The sequence below is a fragment of the Triturus cristatus genome, chromosome 2_2 (genome assembly GCF_964204655.1).
Source record: "Triturus cristatus chromosome 2_2, aTriCri1.1, whole genome shotgun sequence".
In the NCBI taxonomy this organism is placed as follows: Eukaryota; Metazoa; Chordata; class Amphibia; order Caudata; family Salamandridae; genus Triturus; species Triturus cristatus.
In genome coordinates this window covers 307,024,828-307,042,749 of record NC_140582.1, presented here as the reverse complement: position 1 = coordinate 307,042,749, position 17,922 = coordinate 307,024,828, and the positions used below count along the sequence as shown (strand labels likewise).

The window sequence follows — 17,922 nt, the reverse complement described above, 5'->3', positions numbered from 1 at the left end:
TAGTTGGCCCCCAGGGACCCTCAAGATTGAAGGGGAATTAATTCCCAAACTTAAAATGCACCACAGGGCGCGTTTGCACAATGGTGAAGGAAGGGGGTGGAGCCTGAGGTGACATGTCTGCAAACACGCCCTGTGGCGCGTTTTAAGTTGGGTAATTAATTCCTCTTCAATCCTGAAGTCCCCTGGGGGCCAACTAGCCCACCAGGTACCTCCAGTATGCACCAGGGAGCGGCATTGCAGAGAGGTGTTCAGAGGCCACGCCCCTTTTTACAACACTCTGCAACGCAGCTCCGTGGCACTTACTGGAGGTACCTGGTGCGCTAGTTGGCCCCCAGGGGACCTCAGGATTGAAGAGGAATTAATTCCCCAACTTAAAACGTAAACGAAGCGTGGGAGTCTGCGCTTCGTTTTTTTTTCCGGGAGCGCATCCCGCGATTTTTAAAAAACAATGTTTTTTTTTTGGCCTTGGGGGTGCTTATGGGACCCCCTGAGCAGGCCTAGGGGGTAAGGGTGTTTCTACCCTGCCCCCTTTTCGCGTTTTATGCGGGTTTTTTTGTGCTTTCTTGTGCCTCGGTTCTACCGAGGCACAAGATGGCTGCCAACACTTCCTGATTCAGAGTGTTGGCAGCCAATTAGCATAAAGCTCGTGCTCGGGAGGATCCGCGGCCTTAGATATATCTATCTTTTTATTTTTGAATATCTCAGGAACTACTGAACGGATTTACACCATTTAACCAAGGGCTACCTCTTTGCCAAATTTGGTTTAATTCCGTTCAGCAGTTCGGGCTGTAGCTGCGTCAACAGGTCCTATGGGAAATTGCATGGGGAAAACAAGTATTGGGACCCCCCTTTTGTCGCGGCCCCCACTTGACGAATCACCACAAAACTTTCAGGATACGAGTGGACCGGAGCTGGCCAAAAGTTTGGAAAATTACACGAACATTCGTCAACCGCCGCCAAAGTTATTCCTAATAGAATGTTGTGGATTTCCTATGGAAAATAGGTCCTAACTATAACTATCTACTGGCGACCGCCAGTAGATAATATATATATACATATATTATCTACTGGCGGTCGCCAGTAGATAGTTATAGTTAGGATGAGTTCCCATAGGAAATCTGAAAATTCTATTTTGAATAACTTTGGCGCCGGTTGACTTATCTTCGTGAAATTTTCAAAACTAATGGGGCGCTCCGCTCCGCTCCTACCCTGAAAGTCTCGGGGGGATTCATCAAGCGGGGGCTGAGAAAAAATGGGGGTCCCAAATCGCGTTTTCCCCATGCAATTTTCCATAGGGACCTTTAGTCCAAGGTACAGCCCGAACGGCTGAACAGAATTACTTGAAATTTGGCAGAGAGGTAGTCCTCAGGTCAGGGATGTGCCTTTTGCAGGTCTGGTGTCAATCTGTTCAGTAGTTCCTGAGAAAATCAAAAGTAAAATCATATATATATGTGGGCGGAGCCTAACCACACATCTCATCCTGAGATCTGATTGGCTGTCAGCACTTCATCCAAGAAGTGTTGGCAGCCATCTTGGGACCAATATCCATGATAGCACCTCATTAAAAAGCATTGCAGTTAATAGAAGGTTTTAAGACTTCAGTTACATTATAAATTATTTGTTGATGGTACCATACTCATTTTAGGAATTGTGGTATGTTCTAAGGTGATTTCACCATGTGAAAAAGCCTTCTGCTGGGATATCATGATTGAGAGAAAAATATTTTCTCATGCTTTTCCCACAGAGGTTTGGAAGGTGATCTATAAGCTAAACTGAGAGCTTATTTTCTGTAAATTCACATTATCTTTCTCAGTCATGTGAGAATGAAGTCTGACATTCTCACTAAAACATGTACATCCAACAAGGGCAGAGACTGTCAGTTGATTCCTTTGTGTTCTACTGCAGCTTCCCAGAGTGTTCCGAAGAACAACTAGAGCGCTAACAGTCCTACTTATGATAAACGTATGGCACACCTGAAGCCATCTTGCTTGGATTAAAGTGGTAACTCTTAAAACATTTAATTTAAAAAGGAACAAAATGAGGGGGTTAATTTTTCCATAAAAAGTATGATTAGTGCTGCAGAAAGAAAAATTAGGGCACATTTTGAGTGACTTCTCAAATCCTCTTCTATTTCATTAAAAAATTCTGACATGCAGACTGAAACATGCACTTTCAATACCAGTAGCAGTTTTCCCTGGTGAGCAGTAGCTTTACTACAGTGATCTAATGAGCAAAAAAGAGTGCTAACATTCTGAATTTATGGCAAATGTGTGACACATCTGAATGCCTTTGGAATCAAAGTAAAAAACTGAAAGTATTTCCTACTGAGGAGACTGCAGTAAATGAGGAAATTAGGAAATTTCATAACAAATAAGTCTGCCAAGATGGCCACCAAAGACAAAAGAGCCCAAATGTAGCCCAAATATCACCCAGATGTAGCCCAAGTATAGCCCAATGACAGAATGTCCCAGAGTGTTCTTAAAAACAACTAGAGCGCTTACTGTCTTCATTATGACAAAAGTATGGCACACCTGAAGCCATCTTTATTGGAATAAACTGGTAACACTTAAAACATTTAATTTAAAAAGGAACACAATGAGGGGGTTCATTTTGCCATAGAAATTATGATTAATGCTGAAGAAAGAAAATGAGGGCACATTTTGAGTGACTTCTCAAATCCTCTTCTATTTCATTAAAAAATTCTGACATGCAGACTGAAACATGCACTTTTAATACTAGGAGCAGACTTCCATGGTGAACAGTAGTTTTACTACAGTGATCTAATGAGCAACTAGAGTGCTAACATTCAGAATATATGGCAAATGTGTGACATATCTGAATACCTTCATGATGGAATCAAAGTAAAAAAATGAAAGCATTTCCTACTGAGGAGACTGCAGTACATGAGGAAATTAGGAAACTTCATAACAAATAAATCTCCCAAGATGGCCACCGGAGACAAAAGAGCCCAAATGTAGCCCAAAATCACCCAGATGTAGCCCAATGACAGAAGTGTGCAAAACACTTATTATTTTGTGTTTTTGCAGTGTTATATAGTGCAGACTTGTCAGGTATTAGAGTGCTTTACATGAGCATTGGTTACATCACACAAGAACAAATTCATTGTGGTTGTAGACATGGGGAGACTAAGTGATTTGACCAGAATCACAGAATGTCGAGCTGAAGCAGAAACTCCAACCTGGTTCCCCAGTTGCAAAGTCTGCAGTTCTGGAAGTAACACCACATCCTCTCCCCTAAGTGCAACATTTAATCAAGTGGTCAACTGGATAAAAAAACATAAAGGTAACAAATAATTTAAAAGTGCTTTCTCGCTATTTGAAAACTCAGAAAATATGTCCTTATTTTAGTCTTTTAGAGCACTAACCATAATTTTGATGCCAATAAGACCCTCTCATATATGTAATTTCTAAAGGAAATGCTCTAGGTATTACAGTTTTGATCACATCAAGATGACGTCAGGCGTTCCACACTTTTGTAATAAATATAGAATGTTAGCAATCTAGTTGTTCATTAGGATACTGTTGAGAGGCAGAGGCCAGGGGCACGGACTCTGAAAATTGAAGGCAGGTAGGAGGGTGCAAAGGCAACAATTTAACCACACTGAGCAGGCAGGAAGGGCCGTGGCAGCACAACAGACTATGGAGGGCAGTGGAAAGGGGGCAGGGGCAACAAGCCAACAATACAGGACTTGCAAGAGAGGCTGTGGCAATGTAATAGACCATTGTGGGCAGAAGGAAGAGGCAATGGTAGTACAACCATACATGCCAACAGACCCGATTCAGCCAGGAAACGTCCAATGTTTTTAAGCTCAAATGGGCTTTATTTGATCTGTCTCCTGTCTACAATCTCCTCTTTTTCAATGTAACTCAAAGGGGAAAATCAATACCCCAGTTTTTTTCAAAATCTCTCTTCTTACCAAGTTCAAAATGTTCGCAAGTATGGTATATTGGATCATGGAAGGAAATGGGGTAGGGACATGGACTTGGATAACAGAGGACAGGAGGGACATGGAGAGGTGCACCAAACTGACCCTGCAGGGCAGGCATCAAGGTTTGCAGCAGGACAATACACCACACAGGGCATGCGGGACGGGAGTGCAGCACAACAATACATAGAAAGCAAGAGGGAGGGGACAGGACCATGCACATGGACAACAGAGAACAGAGGGGAAAGAGGCAATGGTAGCTAGCTGACCATAATGGACAGACAGGAGAGAAAACTGCAGCATAACAGACCATAAAATGCAGGAGGGACGGATCAGGGGCATTACAATGGAACAGACAAGCCAGGAGGGAGGGAATAGGGTTCTGCACATGGAAACAGAGGGCTGGGGGCAAGGGGGCAGGGCAGGAGCAGCAAGATGACCATGGAGGTCAGGCAAGATGGGCACTAGAAACAACACACACCATGGAGAGCAACAATGTGACTATGATGGCATTCACACAGACCATGGAGGGAAGGTGGGAGGGGGTTAGGGGCAGCTAGCTGACCACACGGGGAAGGTGGGAGGGGCCATGGCAGCACAGAAGACCATGCATGGCAAGCGGGAGGGTTAGTGGCAGCACAATGGCTTTGATGGGCAAGTAGGAGGGTGCAGGGGCATGCACAAAGGACGATGGAGGATAGAAGAGAGGGTCAGGACCTGTGCACAGACAAGAAAGTTCAGGGGAAGGGGCCTCACAACAGACCGCACGGGGCAGGCAGGAGGAGCAGTTGCAGCACAACAGACCAGGGAGGGCAGAAGGGTGTGGCAGTACAATGGACCATGTAGGACAGGAGGAAGAGGATAGGGGCATGGCATGTGGACAGGCAGGGTGGAGGTGGCAGGGACAGGTTACAGTCATCTGACAATTCTAGGCAGGTGGGAGGGGAGTGGCAGCTCAACAGAACACTCAGAGTAGATAGGAGTGGCAGGTCGATGGAACATGGTGGGCAAAAAGGATGGAGCAGGGGCATACACAAAGACATCGGAGGGCAGGGGGAAGGAGAATAGGGGCAGCAAGCTAAGCACAGAGTTTAAGCAGGAGGTCAATGATGGGGCATAGAATTGGGCAATGGAGGGCAGGAGGAGTGGACTGGTACATCATACTAAATTGAGGGCAGTGGCAGCACATCAGACCATGCATGGCAGGAGGGAGGAGGCTAGTCCATGGATTCACACAACAGAGGATAGGGAGGAGGGGGATGGGGCAGCAAGCTAACTGTTCAGAGAAGGCGGGTATTAGGAACTTTATTGTTTTTAAAACGTGTGTCTGTGCGAACTACTTAAAATATGAACAAGTATGCAGCATAATCTCACTTTTATTCAGGAAGAAGAGGACGTTTGTGACTGTGAGTCCGGGCTCACTTGGCAGAAACACCCCCTGACCCTCCACCCCCTATCGCAAAATGTAATGCCCGTGAAAAGGGTAGGTGAACACAGTGTTATATAGAACATAGTACTGAGAGCACGATTGAAAATGAAAACTAGATATAGTGCATGGTATAAACTATGCACCAAAAAGTTTGATATAAGATGAACCGGGCGTGAAATATAATATGCAATACATTGTGCGCAATGACAGATTCATTGGAGAGTGTGAGATAGCACAGGCACTAGCGCGTGCTATGCGATATGCGCCTTGGAGTGTAATATGCTTAGGGCAGTGTTGTGTAACCTAACTAGTCTCTAAAGTTGTAATATAAAATATGTGCTGGGGAGTGTAACGTTGCATATGCACTGTGACAAAGATATGGATCCCAGATTGTAATATGTATGGCATAGCACTGTGCATTATAACATAGGCATCGAGGAAGACACGTTAGATGGGGCAATATAACCCGTGCGAAGACAAGTGTGGCATGACATATTCACGGGGTGGTGTTACATTGCACATGGGCTAGAGAGTGTCATAGCATATGCACTAGCTAGTGGAATACAACACAGAGCTGTGTGGCACTCAGCAGGCAATGGTGGGTGTAACACAGCATTGGGCTCTGCCAGGAGCGCGCTGTGACTCTCAAGTGATGTTCGTCCCCTTTCCAGAGAGTAAAATAAAAAGTATTACACATCCCGCAGTGGATGTGTGTTTTATTAACCGTGAGGGGGGTTTCTTGCATAGTTTTGGTCGAATTTTTGTCGAATCCTCTTTGAATGGCTTGGTGTGCATGTGTATTAAATGTGCCCGTGAATAGCTACCCATGTTTGTATAAATAAACGACAAGGGTGTCTACCGGGATTAGGCACGGTAGGGCATCAGACATGTCAGAGCTTCACTAGTGGTGTAAATACATTCCATGTGGATTCATTGTATGCATAGTCGCCTTTTAATGAATATCACGCAAATCGTCATGGTGATAGGTACGTACGGTTTGTCCAGCATGTCCTAGGTGTGTCTATAAATATATATTTTTTTAAAATAATAAAAAACAGTGGCCGGCCCTGGGGATTGGGGTCAAAAAAATATAATTAGGAGACAGGCCCTGGGGGGTGGGGTCATCAGGGCCAATAAATTAGAATAAGAAGGGGAACCACACAGCCCCCCTTCTTAAAAAATTAAAATAAATAAAAGACTGGCATCGTGCCGGAGGCCACGCCCCCTCCTTGCAGCACTCTGCAAACGCGCCCCCTGGCGAGTTGTAAGTTGGGGAATTAATTCCTCTTCAATACTGAGGGTCTCTGAGGGCCAACTAGCCCAACAGGCATCTCCAGTATGCACCAGGGAGCTGCGCTGCAGACAGGTGTTCTGAGGCCAAGCCCCTTTTTACATCTCTCTGCAACGCAGCTCTGTGGCGCTTACTGGAGGTACCTAGTGGTCTAGTTTGACCATAGGGACCCTTAGGATTCAAGGGGACTTAATCTCTCAACTTAGAACAGCCACAGGGCGCGTTTACACAGTGGTGAAGGGAGAGGACGGGGCCTGAGGTGACGATGTGCAAACACGCACTATGGCACGTTTTAAATTGGGGATATAATTTTCCTTCAATACTGAGGGCCCCTGGGGGCTAACTAGCCCACCAAGTGCTTCCAGAAAGCGCCACTGAGCTGCATTGCAGAGAAGTGGTCCAGGCCGTGCCACTTTTTACACCTCTCTGCAACGCAGCTCTGTGGCACTTACTGGAGGTACCTAGTGGGCTAGTTGGACCCTAGGGATCCTCAGGATTCAAATGAACTTAATCTCCCAACTAAAAACGGACACAGGGCGTGTTTACACAGTGGTGAAGGGAGGGGACGGGGCCTGAGTTAACGTGTGCAAAAACGCCCTGTGGCCTATTTTAAGAGGTAGTTTTAATCCCCCTGCCCTATTATATACTAGGGGCTTACAGAGGAGGTCATGCTAATCACAGGGGGACCCCAACGCATAATGTTCCCTAGTGTATGTAGGTGTTTTCACTGTATTCTAAGTGTCTTTTAACATAACACTGGCTCTAGGACTGGTTAGTCAGACTCAGTTACCACCAGTAACCGTCTGAAAAAGTTAAGGGTACAGGATGATTTTGCAACAAGGCTTCTTTCTGCTCTTCTTTTTGTTCTTTCTGCACGTTATCCTTCTTCCTGCACTTTTCTTCGTCTTTGAGGACTTCTGTTGCTTCTTTCTGCACTTCTTTTTTTTCTTTCTGTGCATTTTTTCTTCTTTCTTCACATGTCCTATCTCTGTAGGCATAGTTAGAAATTAGCATTTCAAAAAACCTTTGAAATTCACAGAAAAAAACCATAGGTTTCAGGCACGTTATAGTTAGGAATTAGCATTTAAAAAACCTCAGAAATTCACTGAAAAAACCATAGGTTTCAGGGGTGTTATAGTTAGCTGGACTTTTCACTTGTACAAAACCATTGAAATTCCCCCGTTATAGTTAGTTCAGCTAACTATAACTCGCGTGCCCGCAATGCACTGCTGATGACGTCACATATTACATCACTCATGACATGGTCAGTGACATCACTCATGACATCACTGATGACATCTCAAATGGCATCACTGATGACATCACTGATGACATTATCCTTGTGATAGAGCGGCAGACCTCCTCTCACCCTAATATAACCTTTGATACACACATTCAAAAATAGAGACTAAACTTTTCAAAACAATAGACATACCAATACCAGTTACAACAACCTCTTCAGAAATTCTAAGATCCACATACACATCCACTCATTCACCAACAGTCCTATACAGTCACTCATACATGTATTCACTCATCATATGTACTCATACACCTATACATCCTGTTACACAATGCCACTCATCCATAGAGTTACTCACACACATAGTCACTCATGCTAATAAAGAATCAAACATACATTTATTTGCATATACAGTTATACACACACCACCACACTTACTTCTACGAAAACTTACACATACTTAGTCTTTTAAACAATCACTTATAGAAACACATACTTATTCATACAGGAACTCTTTCAATCTCTCACTCTCACATATACTCACTTATATACACCAATAGTCACATATACTAGTTTAAAACATATCTAGTTACTCATAAAGACACTATTGAGACAGTCATTCACTCACTAACACACCCATACACACACTCATCCACCCATACAGTCCTGCACACATGCTGTCTTCAACACATACAAAGAGTGAGTCACTCATTCATGCACCTATGCACTACGTAATACCCCCCACCGAACCATGCAGACACTCAGACTGATACTCAAAAAACCAACTAATAACCTATATAGACATCCATGTAGCTACTCACCAACCCATGCAGCCACTTATACACAAAGTGAGAGACTGATACAGATATTTACATATTTAAACATTACTCACTGAGCCATGTATTCACTATGATACACTTAATCAGTCAGTTACACAATCAATTTTTCAAAAACAAATCATCCATTTAGACACTTATATACCCATTTATTCTTCCATCGACCTTGAGATATACATATATAAAACATATTTAATTTTCAGAAAAACACACATTCACTGGATGATGTCATCAGTGATGTCATGAGTGATGTCACTGACCATGTCATGAGTGATGTAATATGTGACGTCATCAGCAGTGCATTGCGGGCGCGCGAGTTATAGTTAGCTGAACTAACTATAACGGGGGAATTTCAATGGTTTTGTACAAGTGAAAAGTCCATCTAACTATAACACCCCTGAAACCTATGGTTTTTTCAGTATATATATATATATATATATATATATATGACCCAACAATTGCACCAGCAAGAACGAGGCCGCACTCTGCTGCAGGTAAGGTCAACAACCTTTATTTTCTCGATAACAGGCAGCTTTTCATTCCGTTTGTATGTCTTCTAGGCTTTACGCGTTTCAAGGATTTTGTTCCTCTCTTCAGAAGCCATGCTTTCAAATCGGCATATTTTGTGCACGATTGCTTGACAAAGAACAGGATAACAAAAGAAAGCATAGGTTGGCAGTAGCCAGGACCTGCCTTAGGATTATATATATATATATTCACTGAAAAAAACATAGGTTTCACACACGTTATAGTTAGGAATTAGCATTTAAAAAACCTTTCAAATTCACTGAAAAAACCATAGGTTTCACACATGTTATAGTTAGCTGTACATTTCACTCGTAAAAAACCAATGAAATTCCCCCGTTATAGTTAGTGCAGGCAACTATAACTCACGCGACCGCAATCCTCTGCTGATGCTAATACTGTATTTAGACACTTATTTGCCCATGTCTTCTTCCATTAAATTTTAGCTATACATATATTACAAATATTTTTTTTTCATAAAGACACATATGTCATCAGCAGAAGATTGCGGTCGCGTGAGTTATAGTTGCCTGCACTAACTATAACGGGGGAATTTCATTGGTTTTTTACGAGTGAAATGTACAACTAACTATAACATGTGTGAAACCTATGGTTTTTTCAGTGAATTTGAAAGGTTTTTTAAATGCTAATTCCTAACTATAACGTGTGTGAAACCTATGTTTTTTCAGTGAATTTGTACGGTTTTTTAAATGCTAAGTTACTTTACGCCATTCGTGGCGTGCGCGCCCAGTTAACGCAGTTCGTTCCGTGCGCGCACGGTGGGCTTCGCGCACCGTGCGTGCACTTTACGCACTTTACGCAGTTAGTGCCGTGCACGCACGGTGGTCACGCGGTGCGCTGCGCGCACCGCGTGCCCACGTTATGCGGGATGGGCCATGTACACACGATGCGCTTCGCGCACCGTGCGCACATGGGGGACATATTATGCGCATCTTTGTGAAATTTATTCTTTGTTTATTTCTTAGCTGTAATAAGCCATGCACAAATGGTGCCCTTCGGGCACTATTTGCACACGGGGTGGGGAGGGTGTGGATAATTTTTTTTTTTACAATTTTTTATCGTACGCGTACGGTAAGCGTAATCGGCGATTTTCCGAAATTTTTTTTTTTTTTTATTTGGGCTTGGGGGTTGTTTGGGGACCCATATATCAATGCTGGGTGGTTAGGATCTCAAGAAACTGCCTCTTTAGACATTTTTTGGCATCGTTTTTGCTGCCCAACTCAGAGAGCGAGAGAGAAAATGGCGGCCGCCGCTTCCTGGTTTCGACCGATTCGAATGTTTACTAAGATCTAACAGCCAATCAAAATCGCGCTCGCGCACGCCACCGTACGCGTACGGTAAGCGCACCGTAAGCGCACCGTACGCTGGCTCAGATATATATATTGATTTAAAGGCTATTTTCTCTGAATCTACTGAACAGATTTACACCAAACCTACAAAAGGCACTTCCTTGACCTGAGGACTACCTCTCTGCCAAATTTCAAGTAATTCTGTTCAGCCGTTCGGGCTGTAGCTGTGTCTAAAGGTCCTATGGAAAAATGCATGGGAAAAACGCGTTTTGGGACCCCCCTTTTATCTCAGCCCCCGCTTGACGAATCCCCCCGAGACTTTCAGGGTAGGAGCGGAGCGTAGCGCCCCACCTATTTTGAAAAATTCGCGAGGATTCGTCAACCGGCGCCAAAGTTATTCAAAATAGAATGTTGCGGATTTCCTATGGAAACGTGGTCCTAACTATAACTACCTACTGGCGACCGCCAGTAGGTAATATATATATATATATATATATATATATATATATATATATATATATATATATCTATATATAATCCTAAGGCAGGTCCTGGCTACTGCCAACCTATGCTTTCTTTTGTTATCCTGTTCTTTGTCAAGCAATTAGTATCTTCTTCTCTTCCTGTACCCCTGTTTTTCTTTGCTGTTGCTGCCTGTTACAGACAATGCCTGTCTTTTTATTCATCATTATTTTGTCAAAATTAGTCCTTTTGAATTGCCCAATAGTTTGTTTTTGTATTTTGTGTTTTAGTTCCTTTGTGTATTTCTTACTTGTGAATTGACAAAGCCATTGAAGCACTCAGGCAGACATTAACCATCACCTCTGAATAACCTCTTTTCTTATGATATGAAATTGCAGGTCCTTTTGGGGCAGAACGGGTAAATCTTCTGTTCTTTTGCCAGAGCTACTAGAGCTGCTGGTGCAATGCTAGCTAGGGCTGAAATTCTGGACCTTCTAATCATGGGATGAGGGGTACACTTGCTGGTTCCAGCTAAACAGATTTATTGTGGGCCGAATGTGCTCATTGACCTGGTCTTGATTGTGGCTTTACGGACCGGTCACCAAGGGTTGGAGATCCTGCTGATCCTTATCAGAGGCTGTTTGCAAGTGTGCCCCTCCTGTGTGCGTAAGAGTCATTGAATGCCCTTACAGCTTCTGACCAGAAAGGAAACTAAATTTCAGAATATTTTTTTATTAAAAGTGTTGTGGATGCATTGACTAGGCTCTCAAAAGCGATAGGCAACAACAGTAAATTCACTAAAAATTACTTGGCATGGAAATATGATAATACTACTTAGAAGTCAGGGAAGGTACAGATGTGCTGAGGGAGAAATAAATGGGCAGATATGATGGCACTGGACTCTCTTAGCTGCAAGCTCTCTGTGTTGTTTCTTAAATATATTTTCGTTCATGGCCATGCCAGCAGAAATAGTTGGAGAATCTATCCAGCAAGTTCTATATTTACATTACACAGACTTCAGTACTGCGATGGAATCAGAGAAAACAAAGCTCTACATATGTGTACAACAGTTTTGCCCACTCAAATTGTATTTTTGTAGAAAACCCTGAGGGTTTCTCAAATATTTGGTTTACGTCCAAAATTGGACCCCATTTGAGCATCCAATTAGGTGTGGTTTGACAGTGCAGCTATTTTAAGATCTATTGTTACCCATTACATTTTAAATGTAAATAGAGTGGGCTTCAGCTCTGCCCTGAGGAGTATTTCTGTCAAGCTCAATTCACCATTAATCTGTGGATCCAAATGTTTCTCTGGATATGATGTGAAACCCACCAATCTCATTCCCGTCAACAGTCCCAAACACATTCAAGACTGTGCTTGGCGCTGATGATGAAGAGGTGGGAAGAGGGATATAAGAGAAGGCATACAAGTGATGTTGTCAATTTGTAGTTACACAGCTTGTCTCATCAGATGGAGGTTCTCTTGGATTTTCTGTAGTCTCTCACAAGTGACTGTGTTTTATATTATATATAACACAAGACCACTGTTACTTTCAGCTCTAATGTCAACTTAAAATACACAAAAAAAATTATTCAAATGAATTTAGCTTGAATGGTAACATTCCACAAGACATGAAGACATACACATTGTTATAAATAGGGTTTTTGGTTGGCAGAGGTATGCTCCCCGTCCAAGCAGGAATCCCCACCCTAATCTGGATAAGCTAGATACACACTAAAAGATAACCTGTACTCACCCTTTCGTAGCTTGGCACAGAGCAGTCAGGCTTATCTTAAGAAGCAATGTATAAAGTATGTGTGCAGCAAACAGTAACACAATGATAACACCCCAAAAATACTCCACACATGGTTATCATAATAGATAATACTTTTATGAGTAAAACAAGACCAAAATGACAAAAATCCAATTAATAGAACCAGAGTTATGAATTTTTAAACATTAAATGGAAATATAGTGCTTAGAGTCATAAAGTGCCAAACGGGTACATCTGATCACGCTAGAAGGAGTAACCCTAAAGTTCAGGCTGATAGCGACGGTGGGAAGGCCAGGTACCTGGACTCGTGCAGGTCCCGCTGAAAAAGTACCTTAGATGGAGGAAGCGTCATGTTGAAGACTCGATGCGAGGAGTCAAGGAGGGCCGCATCAATCTCATGGATGGAGGCGATGGGTTTGTTCCAATCCATGCAGTCAGCGAGACTTCGTGGATGAACCCTTTGGCGATGAAGGCGATGTGTCGTTGTCAAGCCATCCAGTCCGCCATCGTTGAGCAGCTCAGTCTATCAAAGAGATGTCCTAGGTCAAATGTTTCAATAGATGACACAAAAATCTTTGAGGTGATGCTGCAGAAGGAATTTCTAGAAGCACTGAAAAGAGAGACCTTCTTTGCAGTGGTTACTGATGAATAGCTTGATGATAATCTTGACTGCAGAACCAGAAATACGGGTGAAGGCTGGGGCCCAAGCAGAGGCAACCTCTCATTAACAGATAGGAAAGAAAAGCATCTGGCAATCCCTTGGTGTACTTTTTATGGAGTGCAGATCCTCAAATCCTACAGTAGATCATCGATTTCTGAGATTCTTGAAACCTGCAGTAGATTTTCAAATTCCTGGAACCTCAAATCCTGCAGTAGATCCTTGAATCCTGCTACAATAATGAGCGGTATTGCTCCCATCACATAGTTGGATGGCATCCCGAGTGACAAGGCTTTGAGCGAGAGGTGGAGGAGGAGGCTGAAAATGTCCAAGACCAAAGGTGGATTGGAGTGGAGGTGAGCACCTGTAACAAGCATTGACAAATTCTCTCTTATGTCATGCTCTTGGCTATTTGGGATGTCATTATGCCTCCTATGGAGTGACTATGCTGCAGTGCATGAGGGACTATTTTACATTCACAAAAGTAGACTGAATCATCAGAGAGTAAAGCCTTTATCTCGTAAATGGACTGTGTTCAGAAACCATTTGTTTTTTCACTGCAGAACTTGTATTAAATATTTTAGCCATGACTCAAAATGCAAGCCAGACCTATTGGCTTTGCCCATGCTTGTTTTGAGTTTCTCTGCGAAACTATAATTTGTACAGATCAAACATAAGTCATTCTACTCCTCCCAGTGAACGTTTTGTTTAATTTACTCTTTTTCTTTAACTTTTACTAATGAAAAGTATACAAAGTTTGTGTATGGAAGGAACACATGAGCAACATTCAAGCAGTACACATTATCTAAATAAAAAATGCATTTGTAAAATATTGAAATATCTAAGGGACAGATGTACGACCATTTGCTTTTGCGAGTCACAAATTACAAAAAATTGCAAGTCGCAATTTGCGAGTCGCAAAAGCAAATGTACAACAGTGTCAGAGACACTGTTAGCAATTCCCAATGGGGTCGCAAAATGCGAGGCTCGAGAATTCATGAGCCACTCACAATTTGCAACCCCATTGGGAATGGCTGGCCCTCCCAGGGATGGTTGCCTGCTGGGCTCAGCAGACCACCATGTCTGGGACTGCTTTTTAATAAAGCAGGTTTTTTGTTTAAAAGCAGCCCGTTTTTCTTAAAGGAAAACGGAAGGCATTTAAAAAGAAAAAATTATGAAACGTTTTCATTTCATTTTTTAAGGGCAGGCAGTGGTCTCTAGGACCACTGCCTGCCCCTAAAAAATATTTTCCCCTGCGTTTGCAAAGGGGAAGCGGTCCCCTGGGGAGCCCTTCCCTTTTGGGAGTGCATTATCACCCTCTTGAAGGGTGTATCCGTTTACTTTTCGAAATGATACATTATGCAGACTAAATTGAATGGAAGTAGTAACGTTTCTCTTAGCCAGGCATATGGTGTCAAAAGAAATTACTGAGGCCATCATTAAAAAATTACGGGGCCATTATGTTAATTTCACGAATCTGGTAATTTTCAGGCTCCAACTGCTAATCTTGATAGCACAGCTTATGTATATGTGACAGGGTAACACATGCTTTCCTACACTGACATGTGCTAAGTATACAATCTACGCATTTACGCAGTAAGATGTCCCAGATAAATTATATGTCGAGGTTTCTTGTCATGATATCACTTGTAGGACAAAGATCACACAATCTTGCAACACGGAGGCTGTTTAAGAACTTAAATGCGTAAAGTATGCACTAAATGTGTGCTAGATATACACATCCAGAAGTTGAAACCTCCTGCTCTTGACGGGAGCACATGTATGTGCATTTAGTTTAAATTAGATGCACATTCCTCTCAACTGACGCGTTATGGACTCTGCAACGGGTTGTATTTGTGAACGTCCCCTTGTGAAACCCCCTGCACTTCTGGGCCGTGTCCTGCTCTACTCTATTCCATTCTCTCCATCCACAGCTACAGCCTGGCTGCCTCTTTGCATCTGGCTACAAATTGCTGCTGGTTTCCCCTATGTGATTATTAATATTTTTTTGGTTGTAAGTTTTAGCTTGGTGAGCAGGTGTAAAACTGATATGGTAAACTAAAATGTAAACGGAGGTACCTAAATACCAGAAGTTATGGGTGTGACATGAACAAGGTGTGCATGCTCACTGACGGATGTAATGAAAATAATAATGCCTTACTCTTTGTGGGACACTGTTGGAGAATAACAAATAAGCGTGGGGACAATACAGAGAATGCAGAGGCACGGAGGGGGGACTGGTTGGAAGTGAGTGTGTGTTAGAAGGAAGGACCTGGCAGAGGGGGAGAGAGGTAAGACAGAGATAAACAAGTGGATAAAATAGTAACACAGAGTGTGTGTGTGTGTGTGTGTGGTACAAAAGAAATAGGGAAAGAAGCACTATGTTACAAGGAGAGAGAAAGGAATAAATAACGAAAAAATCAACAAAGGAAAGCACGAGAGAAGGAGGGACTGAGGACGGAAGCAAGAAGGTACAAATACATAAAGCAAGGGACTGATGGGAGTTGTAGCCAGTAAAACATCCAGTTTTACAGACTAAAAGGGAAGATCTCAGCTGATGTAGTAGTAGTGGGTGATTTTTTTAAATTGAGCGATACGGCTCTGCTGTACTAGAGACATTGGCTAAGTGAAAAAGAAGAAGGGAGAGCGAAACTCTGTAAAACATATAAAAAGTTCACCAAAAGTGGACGAAAACAGTGCTTGGGCATCAGGACACTGATAAGAGCAAACACTCGAGGAACAACAGGAAATAGTATGCTACAGCCAAGAGAAACTGAGGAAAAGTAAGTGGCAAGCACAAAAGCCAACGAGAGAGTGTGTGGTTTAGTTAATGATTCAGATGGAGGGATGGGCCATCATAATCAAAACATAGATATTTTGCTCAGTGCATAAATTACACTTATGCAGGCTTATAAACATTATGCCTGAATGGGTGAACATTTTTTGTGAATAATGTATACGGTGTACGCATGAACAAACAGATGTAACGATGTGAAGTGTCACCTTTCTACGTGTATCTGACATGACTTTCGAATATGGGTCATTCATTCAAGAGTTTTCCTTTACTGCTAAGCACAGGAAACTGATAGTTTATGTATTCACTATAAGAGCATTTAGTGTTGACGTGACATCACAAGCATGCTTTCAAGTAACGAATGTGAAAGTTGGCTTCAGAGGCATGACTGCAGAAAGTTGAAAATTATAATGTTTTGAAAAGTTTCAAAATGTTGGCTACTCTTTTATGATCAAACACAAGTTAACTGTGATTTACATTATAATATATGTGTTATATATGCCTGTGTTTGTTTTCCTATTTCAGGAAAAGGAAGCCCGGTTTTTATCCCTTTTAGATGAAAAAACTCGCGATTGCGTAGGAAAATATTGAACCCTCAAATAGTAGACTGGAGCCTTCGACAACACACCATAACACAAGCAGAAGATTGCATTCCATGCAGCAGCGTTTTTAGATTTTGTTGTGTTACATTTGTGTTTCTGGTCTTTTGCTTCAAAGCTCCCTTGTTATTTGCAGTCAAATGCAACTTTGCTGCTCCTGTAAATCTCTTCTGATACATTTGTGTTTGAGAAAGTCAATTGTACATATACATCTCGATTTTTGTTGCATAGTGAACATTTTTTATTGAGACAAAAAGCTTCAGAAAGATGTAACAATCCATGCGACTTATAAACTGATTGTCCTAACAACAAATGGAAGTAGATTTAATGCAAACGGATGGAAAATGAACTACATTAGCACATGAGCTTTAAAATATTCTTGTTTTATTGTGTGAAATATTTATGTATCATGTTTTCAATTTTAATAAATCATCAATATTTTCATATTATATATATTTAATGTAAAACATGTTCCTTCTGCTGCTGACAGAGTTTTAGGTTTCACTTTAATAGGTGTTAGTTCTCAAAAGTCTACTTTGGATTCTTCATTCTTGGTAAGCTAGAACAAACTGTGGCTTTGATGTGAAAGAGGAACATCAATGATTACTGATATTTCATGATGTCTGTGGTCCATTTGGGTATACCAGTAAGAAATACCTTTATTTTTAAAGTATGCAGGAAGCATAAAGGTTTGGAGAGATGGAAGCACTGCCATTAATTGGTTGTTCTCCTGCCCCACCAAAACTTGCCCTTAAGATTCATGCTTTTACATTGAAATTCATTCTAAAGACATGTATGGTAAAGGCAAATGCATTGTCAAGGCATGTGTGGCAAAGGTTATGCATGGTAATGGCCTTTACGTGGCAACGGCCATGTTGTAATGTCATGAATTATACAACAGAATGCGTGGTTCTGTCATACATCCAAATATGTGATATGGATGAAGCACCTAAGAGAAATATGATAAAAGGCAGAGTTGTGTATATATCCTTACTTTTAACAAAAATGGGATAAAAAGTACTACTAATGTCTGGCCAGAAATTGACAACATAGAT

At 42.0% G+C, this 17,922-nt stretch overlaps 1 protein-coding gene across 5 annotated transcripts in view; it reads left to right on the top strand.

Annotated features, from left to right (window-relative positions):
* SVEP1 (sushi, von Willebrand factor type A, EGF and pentraxin domain containing 1) overlaps positions 1-17,316 on the top strand; it is a 1,063,460-nt gene extending 1,046,144 nt beyond the window's left edge. For all 5 annotated transcript variants that reach the window (XM_085641350.1, XM_085641349.1, XM_085641348.1 and 2 more), the window contains one exon: positions 16,794-17,316. In XM_085641350.1, coding sequence (XP_085497476.1) covers positions 16,794-16,824 — 31 coding nt within the window. In that variant the 3' untranslated portion in view covers positions 16,825-17,316. The remainder of the gene's footprint in view (positions 1-16,793) is intronic.
* Positions 17,317-17,922: the final 606 nt, after the last annotated feature.